Source organism: Camponotus floridanus, unplaced genomic scaffold (genome assembly GCF_003227725.1).
Source record: "Camponotus floridanus strain SB8 unplaced genomic scaffold, Cflo_v7.5 scaffold3, whole genome shotgun sequence".
Lineage (NCBI taxonomy): Eukaryota > Metazoa > Arthropoda > Insecta > Hymenoptera > Formicidae > Camponotus > Camponotus floridanus.
Genome location: NW_020229436.1, coordinates 2528524 through 2551818, shown reverse-complemented (window position 1 = coordinate 2551818; position 23295 = coordinate 2528524). Strand labels below are relative to the sequence as shown.

Sequence of the window (23295 nt, the reverse complement as noted above, 5' to 3'; positions counted from 1 at the left end):
CAACGTTGGAAAGCTTTTAGTCTGCAATAGATCGAGATTAATGAATCCCATCGAGTTAGAGTAATGTTATATAACGATCAATTTCTCGATAATTAGTGTCTCCAATAAATGCTACATTATTGCAATATTAGCATTATTGCAATTAGGCTGAATTTGCAACATAAAAATGCTATTATGATTAAAGCTTAATAATAAAATAATGAGTTCAAAATATGGAAAATCATTTTTATTTCTTATTACTATGAGTTAAAAGAATTTTTGTAATTTCGCGTGTAAAATTCTTTTAATCGATTTCATTTCAAATTCAAACTTTAGCTTAAATTCTGTACTGGAGAAAATTCAATCGTTACGCGTAATTGCTGCAATTTGCGCAGAAAAGGAATATGAACGAAGGAACGAACAGACGCGAAGCAGGAAGATATTCGCTGTCGGCAGTGCGGAAATAATAACGGGGACCAGCCAGAAGCAACTCCGAGAGTTGACGGTAACCAGTGGACTGTATGTGTGAAGGCGAGGGCGGGTTGGAGAGAGTCAGAGGTTAAGTGAAATTGAAGTCTGGGTCGTTGATGAAAACTGAGCTTGCGAAATACGAGCAGACAGCCAACTGGTCGTGCTTTTTGGGCAATAGTTTCGTTCTCTTTTAATCTCAGTGAAAGAGAAGGGAAGAGGGAAATTGACAGTAGCGATCTGAAGAATCGTTTCGTTGCCAGTTTACTAGCTCCAGGGGGGCGAGCATGTGCGGTTAAATCCTGTCGCGGTGTCGCCCCTGTTACCGGACAGCGAAATATCCCGCTAAATAAATTGCTGCGACCGGCGGTTGGGAGGCGGCAGGACGAGAACCGCGCGCGATGGTTTTCTATTGAGAGCGAGATGATTTATGATCGGCAGTGCGCGCTTTTCCGCTCGCGGTTTGCGAAAAATCTCAGCGAAGTAAGGATACAACGAACATATAGAATATCCGGGAGAGAACCGACAAGAGGTCATCCAGTTGATGTATCGGGAAGGAGGACGAGGGATGATAAATATCATCAGGGTAGGATTTGGTTCTGGCAGCATATTCTGACATGTGCTCCCAAGAACCCGGATCATCTTTTCCCGGGTATAACAACTCTACGTTCCATGGCCGACGTTTTGCGTGATCATGATGGGAAGATTTGTCATCTCTCGTTTAGCTGGAATATTGTATCTAATCGACTTGTATCGATTTTTTACGATAAAAATATAAAGGTAAAAATATAAGGAAAAAAGAATACTTTCTATTAAATACAAGAGCGCGTGGAGGATTCACGATTAATCTCTGGATTTATCTAACATTACACAATAGTGGAATTCCGTTCGACAGTTCTTGATAGAATTCTCTCGGCAATGATTCCGACGGAAACGGTAAAGGCGAGACTATTTTTCAGTGGCGTCAGGGCCGCTGTATCTAGTCGTCGCTGGTTAATTCCATGAAATATCGGTCGCTGCACCTTTCCTGATAATGGACACTTCGACAGACTGCCCTAGTAAAAGCGATTTTTCATTTCGCTCTCGACATATCCCCTCTCTCTCTGTTATATCGTCTCTCTTTATCCCGATACATTTCGATTCGTCAATTATTTTCCGTGTTCACCGCGCGAGTTTTTTTGATGCGTATCTGCTGCATCGGAAAATGATGGTGATTCATCGCGATATACACCGCGAAAGCGTTTTAGTGCAAGCGATTTTCACCAACGCTAACTCTGCGAATATTCCGCAATATCAAAAGAGATGAACAACTTTATTCACGCGATACTTTTGATCATCTACAATAATAATAGGAATTTTAATTCATTAAGCGATATATCCTTCAACAAATGAAAAATATTTTTTTTTTAATTTAATGAAGTCATCTTCCTTTTCAATTTTGTAATTTTTCTATTATTAAAAATTGTAATAATTAAAGAACATATACAAATTTTTACTAAAAATTACATTTTGAATAAATTATTATATCACATTTATTAAATTTATTCAATTTTAGCTAAAATAATAATTATTAAAATATATATGCAATTTTATTTATATTAATCTACATTTTTAAAGTTAAAAATATAAATTTGAAATGATTTTATGCTAAAAAGACAATCTTTTATCCTTCTCATTTCAGCCTTAAACATTTACCATTTTAAAAGGAAAAAATCTAGGACACTCAGTATAGAATATGTTACACGTATAATATGATATCATATCACTTTGTGGCTGATAAGTAACATGAGAACCTTCATTTTCACGCGAATACGTGTCCAAAAAGGCTTTTATCGTGCGACGCACATTTTGCGGTAAATCTTCATCAAGAATCATTGGAGAAGTTCTCGCAGGAAATTGCGATTTCGCGTTTGTACCTGGAAATAGACGAGAGTGGGTGCGGGTGTATGCAAATTTCGATACACTGCGAGATGGAGCTTGTATAGACTCGAAAATAAAATGCACCGCGGTACTTGATCCGAATTAACAAAAAAAAATTGAAATCTATCATTCTTAATTTTTCGAATCAATTGTGTAAATAACTATACACTGTATCGCTTTCAAGTGATTTAACTATTTTCGCAATTTTAAGCAGAAAAGTAAAAATATAAAGTGTTTAATTATTTCTATTGATGGTTAAATCAGAGATATATAATTATTGCTATTGTTTCTAGAAACTCTTCTATTTTGTTTATCTGTCAATTTTAATTAATTTTAATTGCATTATGTTTAATATTAAAATCGATATAAAATCAAGCAAAATACGAAAAGCTTACAATCGACATCATGAGGAAAGACAAGCAGTATCTGGCAATCAATCTCAATGATGCCATTTCAACGTATCTCAAACTTGCCGTCAGACAAATCGATACTTCTGTATATGAAACAGAGAGAGAGAGAGAGAGAGAGAGAGAGAGAGAATATCTCTTCATCAAGCTATAAATTGATTTCGACAAGGGGAGGGTTCGCGCAACAAAGACTACACATCGCACCGCATATCATACTTCGATATTCTGCGAAATGATGTAATCTTGTTAGATCGTGTCTGATGATTGGCCCTTTATCTCTGGAAGACTCATGTTCACGCGAGAATCAATGTTCGTCTCGATAATCGTAACGCTATTGTACAAAAGATGGGTTACCCCGATTAGAAATTCTTACGTGGAATCTTTATGAGCCTTTTGATCTCTCCCTCGACACATTGCCATTCCGGATCACGTGTCGCACAAAGCCGAGATAGTCCAGCTGTGCCTTCCAATCGACATTCAAGATACGTAGAACAGGAAGCATCTGTGCATTTACATACGGATCTGCGATGCTATCTACAAAGAGGATGAGAGAAGGAAAATATATTCTCGCGCGCGAACAAGGTGCATTTTTCTCGCAGTAGAAAACAATCTAAAATGTATCACGCGCTATTGTTGCAGTGGCAACTAGTCTTTCATAAAATATTGAATTAAATTTAAATTTAAATTACATATGAATGTCTAATAAAAATGCATAAAATAATACTTGATAATTAATGGAATAGGTAAAATCTATTCGGACATTGATTTGTCCCTTATAAAATTTTCAGCATTTATCGCGCATTGAATTCTCCTCTCGTCTCAGCCAAAATTTCTGATTCTGTTTATAACAATCTTGTCATCACCGTACTTGCTCGGCTAATATTTATGAAATGAACATGTGTGTGTCCGTAAAAAAATTGGAATATTCGGACCATGACAAACAAACGTAAAGGGGAACGCAATTCAAATATATTCATTTACTTTGTACGGATAAACAGTGCTTTTATTTATTTACATCAAATACTCAGCAAAATTGCATGCGCGCACATTGAATAAGTTGGCAGAATAAACTGTTCGACATGGCAGGCCGGATTATTAATGCAGTTTATTTTTTGAAAGCGTCATACGCTGGAAAGCTTGGCGACACACTCGGGACGGAGAAATATTCCACCGATATGGTCAATGCAATCGGGGCTGCCTTTACGCGAAGTCATATCACTGGAAAGTTGAGCTGTATAAAAACGATACAATTTATCATCATGCACTGCTATCTATAAAAACGATCAAATCCAATGAAATTTAAAAAAAATACATGAAAACATTTTTATTACATCGTACTTTAAAAAAACAAATTTTGTTTGCGTATTATATTTTTTATTATATTTACATTAATGAAATACATTAATAACTTGCATTATACGATAATACCTTTCGTTAATTTATTTTTAATGGAAGCCATCACAGATATAAATTAATAATATAATATTATTTTAAAGAAATTGTAAGAAATTTAATATTTTTAATGCGTATTTACGTTAGATAAATTTATCACGTCATTTCCAACAAACTGTGAGTAGATATTAAATGAAGATAACAATCGCTCGATGAGTATAATCGGATAAGACAACTGACGGGATCAGCATTTTCTCAATGAAGTCAGCGCAAAATTGCATTTTCAATAATTCACTGCAACTCTCTAATCAACTGCTGCTGGTAAGCTATATTTCCTGTTTTGATCGTAATTTTCGGGTCGAAAGATAGTCCGCGAGGGAGAAAAGGGAACTGATAACAAAATAATCTCAACACACCGCAATCATCTACGATGACTAGTACCTCCGGATTCTCTTCCCGACTTTGGGGAAACTCGACCATTGCGCTTAGTTCACTTTACCTTCGATAATCGACAGAGCTCTATTGGCTATCTATATTTGCTATAACGATCTAACATCCGTTAGCAGGTTTCTCCAGCTTAGAAACGTTGTTACGTTAGCCCATGTCAGAAGTATAGAATTGGCGTTAGATAGAATAGTTCGATGATGGACATAATCCTTTAATATTGGTACCGATATTTTTCACTAAAATTGTTCTTTCATTAGAGTTATTTCTTCGTAAATCGCATCAGTTGTAAATTGAAAAAGGAAACTTATCTTTTTTAATAAAATGTCATTAATCGATATTATACAAAATATAAATTTAAAAAACAGATACGCCAATATATCTAGATAATATTTTTTTTATTTTATTTAAATTATGAATATAACACAAAAAAATCAAAAAAGAAATAACGAAAACCACTCTCAGTCAGTTAAAGCCGGATTATCGATATACCTCAGCCATTGAGCTTAGTGGATCGAAATAAGAGCCTGCCGCATAATAGTGCGATAATCTAATCCGATTTAAAGCGAGTGAAATAATTCCGGATTAAAGTTGCGGAAAAATTATTTTCATTTACGTCTCGATTCGGTGAAGAGATCAAATATTGTTTATTGTTTATTTTCCCTTCAATTGTTGATCGGACAAGAAACTATCAGATTCGCTAGGTTCCGACATGTAAGATCTCTGTCTGCCTCTACTTACGATGCCGTAATCGCACTCGCAAAGCGCATACACACACGCATACACGACACAGAAATAAATTAAAAAAAAAAAAAAGAAAAAAAGACGGCTTGGTATCGAATCGGAAGTACAAAGTAAGCTCGACCGCCGCAGCGCCCAGAACCACTAATGTGCTCGCTCGCAGCGCGGACGGCAACTTCGAGGTGACCTTGGCCACGAAGGCCACGATCTACCATCAAGGATTGGTCGAGTGGAAGCCGCCCGCCATATATAAATCATCGTGCGAGATCGACGTGGAGTACTTCCCATTCGACGAGCAGACCTGCGTCCTCAAGTTCGGTTCGTGGACCTATGACGGCTTCAAGGTAAATTCGCATGGTAGCCGTTAAGTCGCGAGACTCCCGATACCTAATCCCTCACCCTTACCCCGACACCCCCTCGTGCAACCCCCCTCGAACAACCTATCGAGTTGTACCCCCGAATACCCGAGACGCGGATCCGACACGACCTCTGGTCCTGCGGGATGCGTCTCCGGGTACTTAGCTGTAGATCTTAAGCGTAGATTAGATCAGACGATCGGCTCGCCGCGTGGGTCTCCGATCGATCGAGAGGGAGAACCGGAAATCATCCCGGAAGACGGATGCTGCCATATAGCCCCCAACATGACGCTGTCACGGACAATGAATCACTGTAAATTGAGAGAAAGCGTCGATTTTTATACGTATAATCGAATATTCTTTTAAAACAATAGAGAAATCAACGTTATTATAAATAATCATTCATCAAAATCTTGCCTCGAAAGAAACATCAAGTGATTCTCTAGTTTTATTAAAAGCATAACCGTTCCATTATTATATTATATAACTCTGAAGATGAGAGAAAAACTGAAATCTATATAAATTTTTAAAACTATCGGGTCTTCGCGAGTTGATCGAAGTATCGGTTTTCCATTTCGAAATCTCCGATCGGAAAGTCGTTTCGGTCGAGGCGGTAAATGTACCATGATAACCGTATGAATGCGTTCGATATACATGATTCGCAAATATCAAAAGATAGAGAAGAAGAGTGAGAGAGAGGGAGAGAAAGAGGAGAGGAAGAGAGAGAGAGAGAGAGAGAGAAAGAAATTGAAAAAAGAGGCAGCATCCGGAGACCTTCTCTCCGAGCCCATCGTGATCACGCTCGGCTCGTTTCTTCGGTGATTCCAGCGCCGATGGCAACTACGAGGTGACGCTGATGACCAAGGCAACGGTCTACTATTCGGGATTGGTCGTGTGGCAACCGCCGGCCGTATATAAATCCTCCTGCTCCATCGACGTTGAGTTCTTTCCATACGACGTACAGACCTGTGTTTTGAAGTTAGGCTCCTGGACCTATGACGGCTTTAAGGTGCCGCACCACTACAACGCAACGAGCACGAGAAGCGCAATCGCCAAGCATTTAGTCTCGAGAATATTTGCTCATCATCGGTCTACTCTAACGTTATCCTTTAGCTCGTTTTCCATTTTGTGTTCTCATTGTCAAAGAATGCCTTCCTCGACACCCGTAATCGTTCCTGCGATGCGCTAGTCTTGGACGTCACGTGATATTATATATATTTACATATATTTATATTATATATTCATCCGTCTATTTCTACGCATGTATACAGGGTACGCCGGATATACTCCGCACTTCCCTGTCTCATTGGATTTCTTTGCCAATTTTCGAAGTCGATCTATTTTCGTTTAATATTTTTCTTTTAGCCATTAAATTTCAAACTGAAATTCTCGAGAGTGAACGAAGAATAAGTGCTTTCGTTATTTATTTGCACGATGCATGATAATTCGTACATTTTCGATAACTGAAACTTCATTAACGATGCTTCGGCATTCTTGAAGAGATCAACTCTAAATTGGTCGAGAAATCCGTAAATAAAGAAAATTATACGGGGTATCCTATAGATATACATACGTATATATATTTGGATATTGTTACGTGGTGTGGACTGCAGTGTTATTTTATTGACCAGCATTCTCCATCGTGATACGACGCGCGGTCGGCTCGTTTTCATATCGTTCTACGATGCGTCCGAGAAATTGGGCGAGCTCGCGAGCTACCTAAACGCATCCGTCAATGCGGTTCGTGTTTGCTGTCTAGGCGAGGATCGACGAGCTTATCCGGTGTCCACGATGTCAGACTGTAATGGAGTGCGCGTACGGACGATTCGAGAGATTTACCGTTGTATGTCGAATGGAATCGCAATCGTCGACGTTTGTTAAGCGGTATATCCTGTTGCACTGCGGATTAATTTCGTCATTGGAAAAAAACGCGATAATCATAGGAAGTGGCGTGAAAATAATCGATCATGTTTCCGATGAGAGCAAATATCGCATATTAATTTTTACTTTCTATTGGCATTTTCCGAGAACCGATTTTACTGAATTTTTTATTTCTAAATCCTCTTCGCTTAAGTTTTGGCAAGTTTGCGATTCCACATGTGTGTCATAAATACAAAATTAAACTAAAAATTCGTGTAAGAATCCGCCAGTAATTTATCGCGTTTGCGAGTAAAATATTGTAAGGCTTCCGTCATACAACGTAAAAAAGATGCAATAATCCTTTTGATCCTCGCTTCGACAAGTAAGCAAAAAGAGCGAAACGTCAAAAGATGTCTCGGTCATGATCCACACTGAAGAGAGTAAATATTCACTTCCTTAATCATCTCATTTTATTCTTTGATATTTATTTAGCAGCCGAAATTTTTAGAGATCGTTAAAGACACGATCATGAAATTGATCGATAACGCCGGCCGTGAATTTTATGATTGTTTATTTTTCTCTAGCTTGTTCTCTTTAAAAGACACTCGACACACGTGGGAAAGGTATAAAATCTCGCGACAAGATTCTTGAAACACCATGACACACGAAACGAGAGACATGCACCCGTGTGCCGCTATAGAGACACTCTGTAAGAATTTCCTCCATGAGTATGACAGCCACATAAATTGTCACTTCACCTACTTATCTCGTCTACTTATCATTGATAAATTGGCTAATATATGAAAAGCCAAAAAAATAGTTGCGCGTTTTCTTGCATAAATAGAAAATAATAAATGATTCGCGCAAATACAATTTTAATTTTACAATTTAAATTTGTTTCTTTTATTATACATTGTTTATTTTAGACAAATTGTCATATAAGATTTTGTTGTTTTATATTTATCCAGGAGTGCAACTTACTTTAAGATCCATTACCAGCCTTCTATTCAGTTTGATTAATTCATAATAATTATATGAAACACAATCAAATGCGTAAAAAAAATCGACAGCATATTTTCGCGAAAGAATGTGATTGAGAAATGAAGGAAATACTAAAAAATAAAAAGTTTATCACATTTTCTAAAATAAAATGTAGATATAATTGATTTCTCCAATATCCGCTATTTAGTTTTACATTCTATTAAACGACATCCAAAAGCAATCTGTTATTTCATCAATCGCATCGCACAGATTCGATTCTACATTTGACCAACGCTGATCCGATGAGCATGCAATTAAACGCATGTCGACAACGCAATTTATCCGTCTAGACCGGCGGGCATACGAGAAAAGTAGGACGATCGAGACGCGATCGATACGGTAAAGGGCCGTCAGTCACGCACCGTGGAGCTTTTCGAATTTCTCGTTCGCGATTAAAACTCTTGCGTTCGGAGCGAAAGGAATACGACCTAACGTAAAGTATCTCTCCCTTAAAAAAGTCATTTTTATTCCATTATTTATTACATTCTGCGACGTAAAAGTCACTTGACAGAATCGGTACCTTTTGGCCAACTAAAATACAAGCGTCAAAGTTCCTTTTTCAGTCAAGATTGACACATTGAATCTTTTTTATGTAAAATAATCTTTTCCTTACTTCAAGCAAGTTTCAGTAATATTTAAATCGAGTTTTTCCTTATGTGTATATACGAAAATCACACATGTATCTTCGTGTACTAATGTCTGAATTTTTGTGATCATTTTTCTAGTCTCTATAAAATCGATCAATACATGAGATTATTTTATATCACAATACACTTATCATATATTTACAAATAAAATGTTTCAAAAAGACGTATTGATATCTCATTATACGAATATTGACGTATAATATAGCCAAGAGAATTACATTTGGTATACATATGTTTGCGTTATCAAAATATCTACGGTTTATTCATAAATTCGCATGCATTCTCCGTGGTACATCGTTAAAACTTGTCGTCGCGAAATTTTTGCATTTTTTGCAGTCGTTCGTTAGTCTTGCCAATAGGATTAAACGGGAAAGTGTTACATTCTGTAGGACAATTCACTACAGAGGTTTCTCTCGCAAAACCGATGAGAATCGCGTTGTAACGAATGCAAATTCTTTTCTCGATAACGGTATTTAATTAATTTCGAAAACCCATATTGTGTATACCTTTCTGTGTATGACTTTCTTTAAATATTTTTCTGACATGCAAACCATAAACATCGATCGCATTCTCGTCAATTTGAAAAATCAATTCGAAAGAGATACATGTTGCATAGAAATCGCGGGGAAGAGATAGAATTCGCAAGAAATATTTACACTCTATGTACAGAATACAGCTCCATTTGCGCTCTATCCGCGCGACGCGAGATAATTTGACTTTCCGTCTCTCCTACCGGCGTTTCTCCCGTCGACGTGTTTTATTGCGGCGATAAAGGACGGATCGATATTCCGGTATATACGTATATACGGCGGTTTCTGTGCGTTCATTCTTGTCTATATCTGCGCCAACCGAGCTGTCTATGGTTATCAGAGAGATGATACATAATATAAAGCTCAAGCCGCGGAATGAATATCGAAATGCTTGCTCTGCGGCCGCGATCTAATGCGCTGATAAATCGTAACGGTTTACCTCCAGTGTTCTGATTCCAGTATTTTGCTGGCATATTTTGTTATCGTAACACTTTCCCGGATGTGTGAAACCAGGCTCTCCTTTTCTCGACCGACGTGACGTTTATTTCTCGTTCTTTGGAGCGCGCGGTAATTTCATGATTTTCATGGACGTCTTTGTTCAACGATAAATTATAGACCCGCGTAATTAGCAGTGGTGTAGTATCGAACATTTGCGCGTTGCATAAATAAAATCGTGGATGTCGGGTCAGCACGCTACTTCGCTCGTGTGACCCACGAGCGAATAATTTGGGCGCTCGTTCTATAATGATGCCATTAATAGCGCACGATGCCGGCTTGGCTCGGCAACGCTCAATAATGATTAAAATATACGAGACGTCTCTCTATTACATGCGAACTTTATAATTTAATCGTTAATTGTAAAAATATTTGGGACACGAGAAAATCGATGTAACGTATTTTTTATTCGGAGAGTCTAACAAAAAATTACAAGCGATGAAGAGAATCGCAAATGAAACGTCCTGTATTATTTTATTGCCAATAATTATCGCAACTTGATTATGTCAATTAATTTGCGTACGTTGATTTTGCGTGTTAGCGAAAAAAAAACACGCGAATGAATCGTCCTGTTTTATTCGACCGGTCGGATATCGCGGCCGAATGATCCTCGGCGGTTCTGATATTTATCCGCTCTACTGCGACGTCGATTGTCCGTGGAAACGCGCAACTCTTGCGCGAGTTATTGCCGGATCAGTCATCCGAATCGAACGCACACGAGTTTCAGAACGGACAGACGATAACAATTCAATTTCCTGGATTCCTTCGAGTCCAGCGAATGGCGTTCGGGTTTCCGCTCGCTCTCCCAATCGAAGCGGATCAGAAATAAGCGCAGTTCACCGCGAGATAATGCATCCATTTAATAATTGTGATTAAAATCGTAGAATTTACAAGAGCAAAATGTAAATGTCAAACGTATTAATATTCGAAAAAGTTAATTATGACATCGGCTTTCGCGAGATTATTTTGTTTTCTGCGTGATAATTTAATAATGAGTTTGATTCTCTCTTTCTAAATTCATTAATCTGAATTAAACATCATAATTCTCAATTGACTAGCTTCTGCTAACATAATTAATCGGGAATTCGCGATAAATCTTTTTAAATTTAGAATCTGACTTTATAGTATGAGAAAAATTATGAGAGAAGTTTGTATGATGGATAAAAATATAGATATATCGAGAAATATATGCGATTACAGAGAGATATAATAAGCAATAAAATCAAATCAAATTTCATTGTTACAATAGCATTTTCATTGATTGATTATTTGCTGATTTTCTTATTTATATCCATCGCGTAACAGTTATCGATATAAAGGATTTAAACGATATGAGCGGGATCAAAATCGGTCTGATTTGTTAATCCAATTTAACGTATTCATGGTAATCAACGGACTGTGATAAACTCGCTTTGTGAGCATTGAAAAATTATATTTCTAGCAGCACAACGTGATAACAGCGTGCATTGTCGAGATGACCGATTTCGACATCAAATTGATAAGTGAAACCGGGTTATATGTTCGCTTCACGTTCATTAAGATTTTCAACAATAATTTCTCTTCCAACACGCGACAATATTTAATCCGAATGGTTAGACCGAAAGTTTTTCGAAAATTATATTTAAAATGAACAAATAAAAAAATATTCTGATGAACAAATAAAAGAATATTCTGATTGCAAAGAAAGAATATTCTTCTGGTCACGGATTTTTTTAATAAATTTAAATCTACTTTTTTAAGACATTGCTAATTTGCTAAATCGTTTTAAATGTCTTATTAAATAATAATATTATATCAGAATTATGTGCAGTTTACAGTATTTATCAAAGAGCTACGCAAAATGTTTTGAATAAATAAATTAAACAGGGTAATAATTTTTAGCATAAGCTTTAACATGGAATTTGCTTGCAAAAACCAATGTTTTTCCAGAATATACCGCTATAACAAAATGTTGCTTTCAATATGTTTGCATATTTATATATATTTGTGCATATTTATTACGTTCGCTTTATTTTTGTACTGCTTTTTTTATGCACTCTGTCTATCGATCGTATATGTTTATTATTTCAATATCCATTATTGCAAATACAATTACTTACTAAAAAAGTGTATTTAAACAGTTTGCATATTATTAAATTAATGAGAGTGTATCATGTATTAAAATTATATAAAACGAAAAGAATTATAGCGTGTTTTGACACAGATATTTATGCAAACGGTAATTAAATTGTGAGTGCAACTATTGAACATTAAATTAAATTAAATTTATAATATGACCACAAATGACATTTAATTTTCTCAATATATATGTCATAGAAAAACTCTTGAAAAATTTTTCAACTTAATTCAAGGAAAAGAATCACTTTTGGCAGCTCCCCGATCAATACGTAAACTGCATTTTGCGCAATATTTTATATCAATTCCTATAAAGATCGCGAAACATGACGTTTTTATATCGCTTGGCTCTTTCGTTTGATATTTTTTACGGGCGCTTTTACAACTCCACTTGGACTCGAAATGAAACAACAGCGGCGATTGATCGTGCTAACTTGTACCGCCGTCAAAAGTTGTTCCATTCGAATAGGCTTTCACGAGAGTGGTAGGTTATTCATCGCCGGAAACGAGAAGCTATCAGGGCAGGCACGCGGAAAGGTCGCATCCCCTTTAAGAGGCCCTTAGGGGAAAGTATAATGCTTCCGCGCGGCTTTAACTTAGCAACGCGGCGAGGGTGAGTCGTTGACTTGTTGAGTGGTTCATGTCAACGTGACCGGGTCAGAGTGCTTCCAGATATTTACCGGGTCCGATGAGATGCGACGCGCCATCGACTATCCATCCTATCGACCTTACACGCTATCAGGATCGCGATACGTCGAACGCACGCGTTCAGCGTGAAATCCTATAAGCGCATTAGAATGTACGACCAAGCTGTATGCTAGATAAACACTTGTGTCCATTTGACAAAATAGAAGAGAAATTCTAGGATCAGGGATCCGGATTCTTTGGGAAAATTGGTCTGACTTTCTTCACAGAAAGAATAGAAATAGAAACTGATTTTTATCCGATTCTAAACTATTTGCTTGAAAAGATATTCGATATTTTGTGAAATGTGTCTCAGCTCAGTCCGTAATTTATATAAAGGTATCTCAGAGTTGATTTTTTATACAAATAGAATAAAAGTATTGCCGGTCAAATAATTATTGACAAGAAAGCGCATATTATTAATTAAATAATAAGTTGTGCATGTATGTTTTATTTATCTTTTAATTTTCTCAACTAGTTTGATAATGAAATAATGAGGAGAAAATTTTAAAATTACATTAAACTGATTATAAAACTTTTTATGTAATGTAAAACTTGGAAACTTGTATTTTAAAAGTTATAATATTAAAAAAACGATTTACTGTTGTATTGCTAATTATTTGTTGTGAGCTTTTCATGATTTTAAAGAAACTTTACAATTATACAAATTTTTTTTTACATTTCTACTACGTTGGATGTATTATTAAAAGAATTTTTTTAACTTGAGAACTATTTTACAATCACAGGAAAAAGGAGAAGCTGTTTAAGAACAGCAGTTACAAATTAAATCTTTTATTTATATTTAAAAATATAACTTTTATTATATTTTTTTCATTTTTATTTTCATGATAAATATATTGAAATAAAGTAGCGCATGTCAAATAGCTTTTAGGAAGAGCTAACGTCTCTTTTCTAGACAAACGAAGTGTTAAACTCATTTAATTTTGTAAGATTTGAGAATAAAATGATATATGCTTCGATCTACTCTATCATTTTATCGATTTATGATACATCTAAGAACAAATTAAAAATAAAATGTTAAGATAAATGTAAAGATAAATGTATTGTAAAATTCAAATTGTAATATTTAACAACGCATCCAATACAATTCCTATAATCATTAAACACTAGTAAATCAAAGACTATTTCAGGTTGCGCCAATCTAAGAAAAGATTATCAGGCAAGAAAGAGGAAAGCTTTTACATTACTGCAATCGCGTTCACGTCAAACGTTTTTCTTTTTTATAGAGAGATCGAATCTAGAAGAGGCGAACGTTATCATTTATCGTTCCTATCGATAAACGTCTATAAAAAGACGGTTGCAAGAAATGGTTATTGTAAGAAATGTCCTTTACGCCTCCTGGACGAAATTTTCTCAATCCGAACGTATAACCGACTGTGTGTTATGGACAATGTGAAAAATAAACGAGAGGAAGAAAGAGAGGGAGGAGCAAAAAATTAAGACATATTGAAAGCGGCGATTGACGCCGTTATTCCTTCTCGAATAGTGCGCACGAATTTTATACCTTTTCCATGGGGGCCCGATTTTCCATAGAGGCGTCGGCGCCTTTGTACATTCCGCTTTCACATACTTCGCACAAAAATATAATACACACGCATACGTATATACGCGCATGACACATATCACGTACATGGACTCACACATGCATACATTACGCGTCACATCAAGAATGCATTTTTTGCGATGCAATCAGAAGGGACTTGACTTTGAATCAAGATAACTGAGTGCAAACGCTTATACAAAAACGGGATATAATATCACTTCATTTCTCTGACAAATGTGGCTGAATTATGTCGCTATCATATTTCTTTTTTTTATTTTTTCAAGCTACGATCATGTACGTGAGCATTATCTGCCTATGTATAAAGTGATTTGAAGTTAATCCTTAAATCAAACTTTGCCATTACATTCTTTAATAAATTCGGACAATTAAGAAAATTAAACAATTATTTAAAAAAGTGATATTTAATCAAACTTTTGTTAAGAGAAAATTCAAATTTGCGAAAGAATAGCTAGTCAAGCACGACGATTTAAAATTTAAACTCATCCTATATTACTCTTATTAAATTTGTACGATAAAAAAGATTAAAAAATCTTTACTTGGGAAAGAGAATTTTATTTAACTTTTGGGACTTAATCTGGAAGTCGATAAATTTTGTTGCACAGCAAGCTCGGTAATATTTTTTGTGGTTAACGGCGACATGGCGAGAGGATTAAAAAGGGATGTATTGCGCGTCGCGATTGCAACCAAGCGTTGTAATACGCAATTCATGCTCGCATTCATGCATACGCGCGCGTTCGCACGTAATATACATTTATTTCGCAAGATATACAAAATCACACTTATACATACTCAGTGTACACACGTACAGGCTGTTCCGAAACTGTCAGGCACCTTAAAGCTACACCTGTCTATCCACGTCATTCTCGAAAACGAATTTCAGCAGGTTTTCACACGAGAAATTGCAGAACGTAATAAACATATGGAATATCGCTCGCGAAAGAGAATGTAACATTTAAAGGACTCGGCTGGATATAACAAGACCCATTAGAAGTAAAGAGTTTGATGTAAAATCGCTAGAAATCTGTTTATTAGAGAAAGTTGCATCATATTTAGAGATTACTCTCCTTAGAAGTTCCACTCGCGCGTGAGTTTCGGACCACCCCGTAGACACGCAGTTTACTCAACCACGATCCATTTACACTTTCCCAAACACAATTATGTATGTTTATCATTGTTGGGTGTATGTAAGTGTACGTTATGCGATAGTAAAAGCCAAGTACCGCAAGCTCGATGTGTTGTTGCGCGTAGCAAAGCGTTAATGTGCTTGCGCGCTAGGAAAGCTTTCTGTCTCTAGAAGGGCTGCAAGTGTGAATGTAACGCAACAAGAGGGACAGTAAATGTGTCGCTCGGGACACGGCAGGTGTGAAGGAAGCGTCCTTTGCGCCATCCCCTCGTGATGTATCGCGCGCTGTTAATGGCGTTAACGATGTGAATAGTCTAGATTTACCACCAAAGTGTAAAGAAATGCTAACTGCCGAGTTTCATTTGTCACCGAACGTGCAATTTAGCCCCTGAAATTTTAATCCCGAGAAAAAATGCTACTCGTCAATGATAAAAACGTGAGATAATATTGATTATTATATAAAGCATGCGCCATTATTTTCTCATCAGAATCAATTATAATTTTCATTATTAGCTATGGATAAAAGATTAAATTTTTAATTTTTACGTTAAATTTAAATCCTTCGAAGTTATCTCAGCCCTAATATCATTTTTTTAATTTAAAAATAACAATTTTTAATTACGAGAAATATTGAAAAAATGAGAACTTTCTGCTTATTTGAAATCATATTTTTCGCGTAATGAAAAAAAACGAAACGAAATAGACGCAAAATACTGGGGGGTTGAAAAATAATATATTACAACAATTTAGCAAGATATGAAGGAAAGAAATATTAAAATTCAGAGTTAAGTAGAGCGAGTTTTTAAAGACGCGATGTGAATATGTATACTATAGGAGAGCGCATCAATTTGAGAGAGAGCTTCAACAATATCGTTAGAGAAAAACGTTTCAATCGAAAAGAGGGCTTCTGTTTTCTGTCACCCCAAAGGAACGCCTCGATTTTACGGTTAAATCGTCACGATCAAAGGGGGACAAAGTTTCGTAAAAAGTCTCTGTGTAGTTTCATAGTTTCTCTTATCGAGCAGGAACCAAAGTAACGTGTTACAATTGTTCGTCTATCTAGATTTTATCAAAAAATTGGTTCAATTTGTTCCTCGGGGATACGTCTCTTTTAAATAATTTTCTTGAGCGGATAGAAATATAATCTTTTATAAAAATAGTAATATGTAAAATGGAATTAACATGGTAATAATGACTAATAGCTTTTTTAATCATTTGAAATGATTATTATAAGTAAGAAGAAAAGTATACAAAATATTATACAAAAATATGAAAAAATTATTAAAATTTAATATCATAAGTATTTTGTTAGATCTATTTTTTATATTTAAACTATAATATTATACATGTCTTGATACATATTTTAATGCATATTTTCAAAACGCTCTCGGATATTATTTTTCTACTACGTTATCGATGCAAAGAAGAGAGAAAAAAAATATATAATAAAACGCTCACATAATTCAGGCGCGTAAAACAAGAATGAGGAACATTCCGATAATCATGTACTTTATGCTAACGTTCCATGGACGCTGGAAATGCAATGGTCTGTCAACGACTAGAATCCGGCGGAGTGTGAAAAATTGCCGGGATTTTCAGCTCTACTTCTACTTCCGCGTCCGCCGACCCCACTTCTTTTAAATTGGACTCGCGATTTTTCTTTTTCTCGCGAAAATAGGTCGCATCGTGCCAAAACTCGGTTAAGCGAACACCGCGCGTTGCACTCCTCGCGTTATGATTTAAACACACACATTTAAACACGTTTTCGTGTTTTTACAGCGCATTTCGGATATCATTCGGATACTTGAAAAATTTATTAAAATATTGTTTCCGCTTATATAATTTTTCATCTGGTCTATTGCATTTATGTCTCCATTTTCTTCCACTTTGTATTCAAATTGTCTGCAAAGGGAAATCTCCGGAGATTTTATTCCGATCATGTAGGTCTCGTGACGAAGTAATACTATTGTCTATTTGATGTCAGTTTAGCTAACCATGACAAAATATATTTTATGTTTTGTTTTTTACAATATTATTCGTAAAATAACGATCAAATATTTTGTTGCATTTTAAACGAGATAGACAATAACAAGATATTATTTGCTCTATTGGATTTATATATTTATATTTGCAATGAAACGAAACAATCATATTAAAATAATATTATATTTTCTCAATTTAACATCAAGATCAATATTGATAATCTAAAAAACGCTCGATGTTTGAAAATTATGTATTATCACGGTTTAATTTCATTTTTCTTTATATTAAAATATTTCAGATTATTCGACTTTTGCAATCGCATGTTTCATATAAATTCTAGTTTTTAGTTGTAAAAGCGTGATTTTTTTATGTTGAAGATATTGCAGATATGAAACTCGGGGACTAACAAAAGATAAAGAAAAGTTTTGCTTGAATAAAAACACAACTTTTCTTTGTAAAAATTCAAATTAACAGATTGAATATTATAGAAACGCAAGAATAATTTCACACGGCTTTATTCAGTAGAGAAAGTTTCGAACTAAGAAATCTGACTGGAAATCAACTAACTTATTAGCGAGTTCACTGATGTCGAGGAAAAAGACTTCTTTGTTATAGTTTAGTGTTTCCGAAGAGCTAATTTCGAGTCACTTTCTCGATTCTCTCTTCTGAAGCACCGCGTTCCTGAACGTATTATTTGCCGACCGTTGATTAAAAAATCGACTTTGTGGAAGATTCTCTTGGAAATGGGCATATTCGCGCAATTTTCATAGTACGTTTGTGTCTTCAAAATTTCCGCGTTCTTTTCATATAAAAAAAGCGGACATAATGAGATTATTCAGAAACAAATTGTTTAAGTGATGAAAGAAATAAACATTTGCCGTGCGCGAAAAGAAAGAAAAATGATCAATATTGCGCTGGAAAATTAAATAGTTTAGCTAAGATTATGCAACGTATTATACAGAACAGCCTGAGGCGAGCTTCATGAGCTCGGTTGCTTCGTTTGAATTTTCCGCAATCTTGAGGCCATACGATCTAATCTATATTGGTATTAATTTATTAAAGATTCATGTTCGGATCACCTGGCATAATCGAACAAACTATAAAACGCGCATCCATCAAAATTACGTTCGATAAAATCATCTTTGATTATTTTACAGTCGATGATGCACTCTCATTATCCGCTATCTGCTTGATATTTAAATGTTGCTCTGAAAAAGAAAATATACATAATATCAAAGAAGCTAAATTTTTTCGGCTTAATATTTTAAAGTAAGATACGCGAGAAATTTCTAAACACACATATATGTTCAACTTGTGAATATTATATTCGTAATAAATTAATCAATAATTAAAACTTTTAATATTTTTCACAATATCTCGAAAAATTTTATTTCATTGCACATTTTAGTTAATGAGGCTTTATTTGCATCAAAAGAAATTTTTTTATTGGCGTGTTCTTTATTTACATTGATATTATAGAAGTCTGTTTATAATTAAATATTAATTTAAATAAGGATCCTATTTTCTGTGCTACTTGATGTATTATTTTTTTTATTTTTTTATTACTTTTTATAAAGTTAATCGATAACTTTTTAAAATAAATCGATGAATTGTGGAAAGTTTAACTTTCTAACTCGAATAAACATTGGAAATGTTTTTTGTTGTCAATCAGTCAATATGCGTATGTACGCGAAAAGTTTTGAAACAAAATTTTTGAATTAAATAACTCGAAAATAGTCTCTAGAAACTCAATTTTAACGTTGAATCTCGTTAAACACGCTTGCTTCGCTATTTTTGATCAATCCGTGATCGACAAAGCATCCCCGCGCAAATGCTGATTGAGAAATTGTCTCCAGTAATTATCGCGATTACATGAACAACATAAAAATTCAACGTGGATCCAATCAAAACAAGTACATTGAGCACTATCGATGTAACTTTGCGAACCGACTTACTTGCGATGATAACAAATAATAATGTTATTTGCAATCAAGCGTCTGCGCAATCAGTTTGAGAGAGTTAATTCAATCCAGGACCAAAGCTAATCCATTCGGTCAATTTGCATTGCAACGACTAGACTCCCGAAGTCTCGTTCGGTATTTTACAAGGTGACCCGCAAGTAACCGCAAGATGCTTAGACAGATTTGTGCACGAATCGTATGCGTGAAAGCATGTGTAAGTAGAGACAGTTACTTGCGGGACGCCATTTGGCAAAATATGAGACAATATTTTTAAATTCAAAAATCTTTCTAATACAAATATCAAAGTGACAAATATATGCCATATTCGGAAAAAAATATTTCAATCGTATTTCTAGTTAATAAAGTCAAGCTCGAAAATATTTCAACCAATTTTAGTCAACAAGAAAAAAACTCTCGAAATATTGCTGTCACTTTAAATTAATAAATGCAAATCCAGATATGTCCACTTCCAATCGATAAATGCAAATTCAAATTACTATTTTTATTCGGTCATATCAAAGCTCGAAATATTCTAATTTATAATTTGATAAGATAAAGTCGAAGAAAAATATCCGAATCGCTTTCAAGAAAATTAATGTTTAGTCACTTTTAGTTGGCAAAGACCAAGTCCAAGAATATCGCGATTTTAGTATCGCTGTTAAACTTTCGATAGTGGCTGTTCGAAGAACGATGCACGTATATCTCTTCGTATGTAATCGATGCGTGGTAATGCTGCTTTTATCGGAAAAACATGGCGCTTGTTACTGATTGATCGAACCGTTATTTTCTATCCCTCGAAGACCGATGACGAGCGTTTAGCATCCGCGAGAATTTTCCGCAACGTAAAATGTGGGTCGCTCGATAATTGCCATCGATCGGGCGATGCTATTTCAACGTGGAATTCATTAGCCCGATTTATCTCGATCTGCTGGTTCTCCGGGGTGCTATTTCCGGTAAGGCCACTTCCCCCTTGCGCGATGATACACGAGCAACATTTCCGATTGCATGAACGAGAGGTCATGGGCTTCATCGATGCGCGTGAGACGGAAACGAAATTTAAGCTCAAGAAAAATTGCAGATAATTGAATCTTTAAAACCAGTTGTATCAACAGGATTTACAACTAATTTTGATTAATTAAATTTTCTCGCTCGATAAAAATCATTTTTTTCTATTCGATAAATAGATAGTTGTTTCACATCCATCATGGCAACTAGATAAACATCGTGACAATAAGATAAACGAATCGCGAAATTACAACGATGAGAAATTTTGGATTGATTCAAAGAACGTTCCATTTTTGTTTCAAAAATTGCTTCTATATGGAAAAAATGGAAAATTGATTACATATTGCGTAAAGGATTCGTAGATAAAATTTGGTTCCACCATTTCACAAATTTCTAGAAATGGCCATTCATTTTCCGCACTTCACGCCCGGATTAAATCAGAGCTGCAAAAGGCTCGCATTTTGGAACGCCTGTGCAGTCAAACGAAAGCGCAAAACGCAGTTATAAAAGCTCTGGGTTCGCGCTTGCAGAAACAGGGGCGGATGGTATTATGCAAACTACGATTTCATTCGGTTGCAAACACGTGGAATTTATGCGCCGGCTAATATCATGCAAACCACTTTGCACAGCCCGTGCATCGTCCACTCAAGAGACTCCCGAGCGACTATTCGCGAGAGTTGCACAGCTGTTAGATTTTTCAGAATGCCGTCAACTTTTGTACGCCCTGTTCTTCGCTAGCGATACGCATCAGTAATTTTTACAAGAGAATTGAGGTGGTGGAAATACGAGTATATAAAATGCATTACACTAGATATTTTTGAGAAAACATACATACGAAATAACAGTTGTTGTAGCATTAAATAATAGCACACATATTAAAGCTGTAAAATAAATTAATATTTAAAATGTTTGAATATTTGGATATATTTGAATATTTATGTGTAACTGTATGTATAATAGATTATAAAGCATTTAATTATTTGCATAATTTGGATCCAATTATTTTGAAGGATAAAACAAATTAATCAACGTGGGCGTAAAATTGATACACATATTAATCTTTAAAATTCTGTTTATATTTTCGACTTGAAAACAATTTATCTTGATAAAGCTATAATAATTTTCAACTAGACAATGTGAATAAAGTAAGAGCAACTCGAAATTAAACAAAATGAAAAACGTTCGTTCTGAAAAAAAATAATTTTGCCCGCGAAATGAGAATTTCGCAAATCTCAAGTCTCACTTTGAAGATCTCGCGATTATTCATCTTAGCTGCTCGCTCGCTTCCTTTTCTTCCTCAATTACCCAACTTTTGGAGGTAATTAAAGATCTCCGTTGTCCGAATCTCTTGATGAAGTACTCGAGGAAGAGAGGCAAGGACTCGGTAGCGTCGCGAAAAAAAAAACAATCGCCGCATCCATCATCCGTCGACCGCAATTCATCATACTCGTCGTACTGCAAACGTCATACCGATAGTTAATGACAAAAAAATCACTGTCTCGCGAAAATCGATTCGTCCGTCCGTTGCAACTTCTTCGGCAATATCAAGAGCGCGCCGACAAAAAGCTGTCGAGGCAAAGAAACGCAATTAGTCGACGCGACGCGGACGCATCAAAATTGCTTCGCCCGCATTTCTGCCGCTTAGATCCGACGACGTGGAGAAATAAAAGAAACAGGAAAGACAGAAAAACAAGAATGTAAGAAATCTCTCAACAATTTTATTAACCCTGTCACGTAAAGCTTTCATCAAAGAAAAAATATTTTAAGAACACGTCGTCTCGTTCTCTCGCGTTCCAAATATTTACTCTTGTCTGTGTCGTCGATCGTAAAGGAAAAGAAAACGGAAGAGCAGAAACATGAGGATGTACTAAAAGGACAGTAATTGTCTTTTATAAGTCTATTGATAAAGAAGAGAGAAAGAATTTTAAACGACAAATTCTTACATTCTTTTGCAAGTTTCGGTCCGAACGATCCATTTATCTGCTATACGTCCATAATGTTAAATTCCTTCGTTCTCGATCGTGAAAGTGAACGCAATTAAAATGCATTGCGATACGAGCGGGCAAGTATTTTAGAATGTTAAGTAGTCACGCACTCTCTCTCTCGCTTGTACCACGAAGTGCAATTTAACCCACGATGTGAAACCCTTCATTGCACATCCTTTATTGCGAGTAGAACATCCCATACCACCTTTCACTATCATCCTTCCGCATATCCCTCTTCTGTATGTGTCTACACCATAAGCTCGGTTATCTAAACCCTATCTCCCCAAACTGTTCCCTTCATCCCCATTTCCATCACATTAAATCCCTTCTTAACGTCAAAAGATCAACACCAATTTTTCAATCAACATCTCCGTCCTCACTATCGATTCTCGCAAACTAATGAATTTAAAATTGCAAAGTTTTGAATGATTACGCTTGAAACAAAGACTGTAATAATATGTTGCAAAAAGATATGTTGCGCTATTTACACACATAACCGTCTCTTTCACATGACCTGAGAACAATAGCTGCACTTCTTGCAGTTAGATTACAATTCAATGCTTTGCCGTATTTA

General features: G+C 35.6%; 1 protein-coding gene across 1 annotated transcript in view; it reads left to right on the top strand.

Annotated features, from left to right (window-relative positions):
• The window catches only part of LOC105252098 (acetylcholine receptor subunit alpha-like), a 160858-nt gene that overhangs the window by 96867 nt on the left and 40696 nt on the right, over positions 1-23295 (top strand). The window contains exon 5 of the mRNA XM_011259314.3: positions 5515-5695. Coding sequence (XP_011257616.1) covers positions 5515-5695 — 181 coding nt within the window. The remainder of the gene's footprint in view (positions 1-5514; positions 5696-23295) is intronic.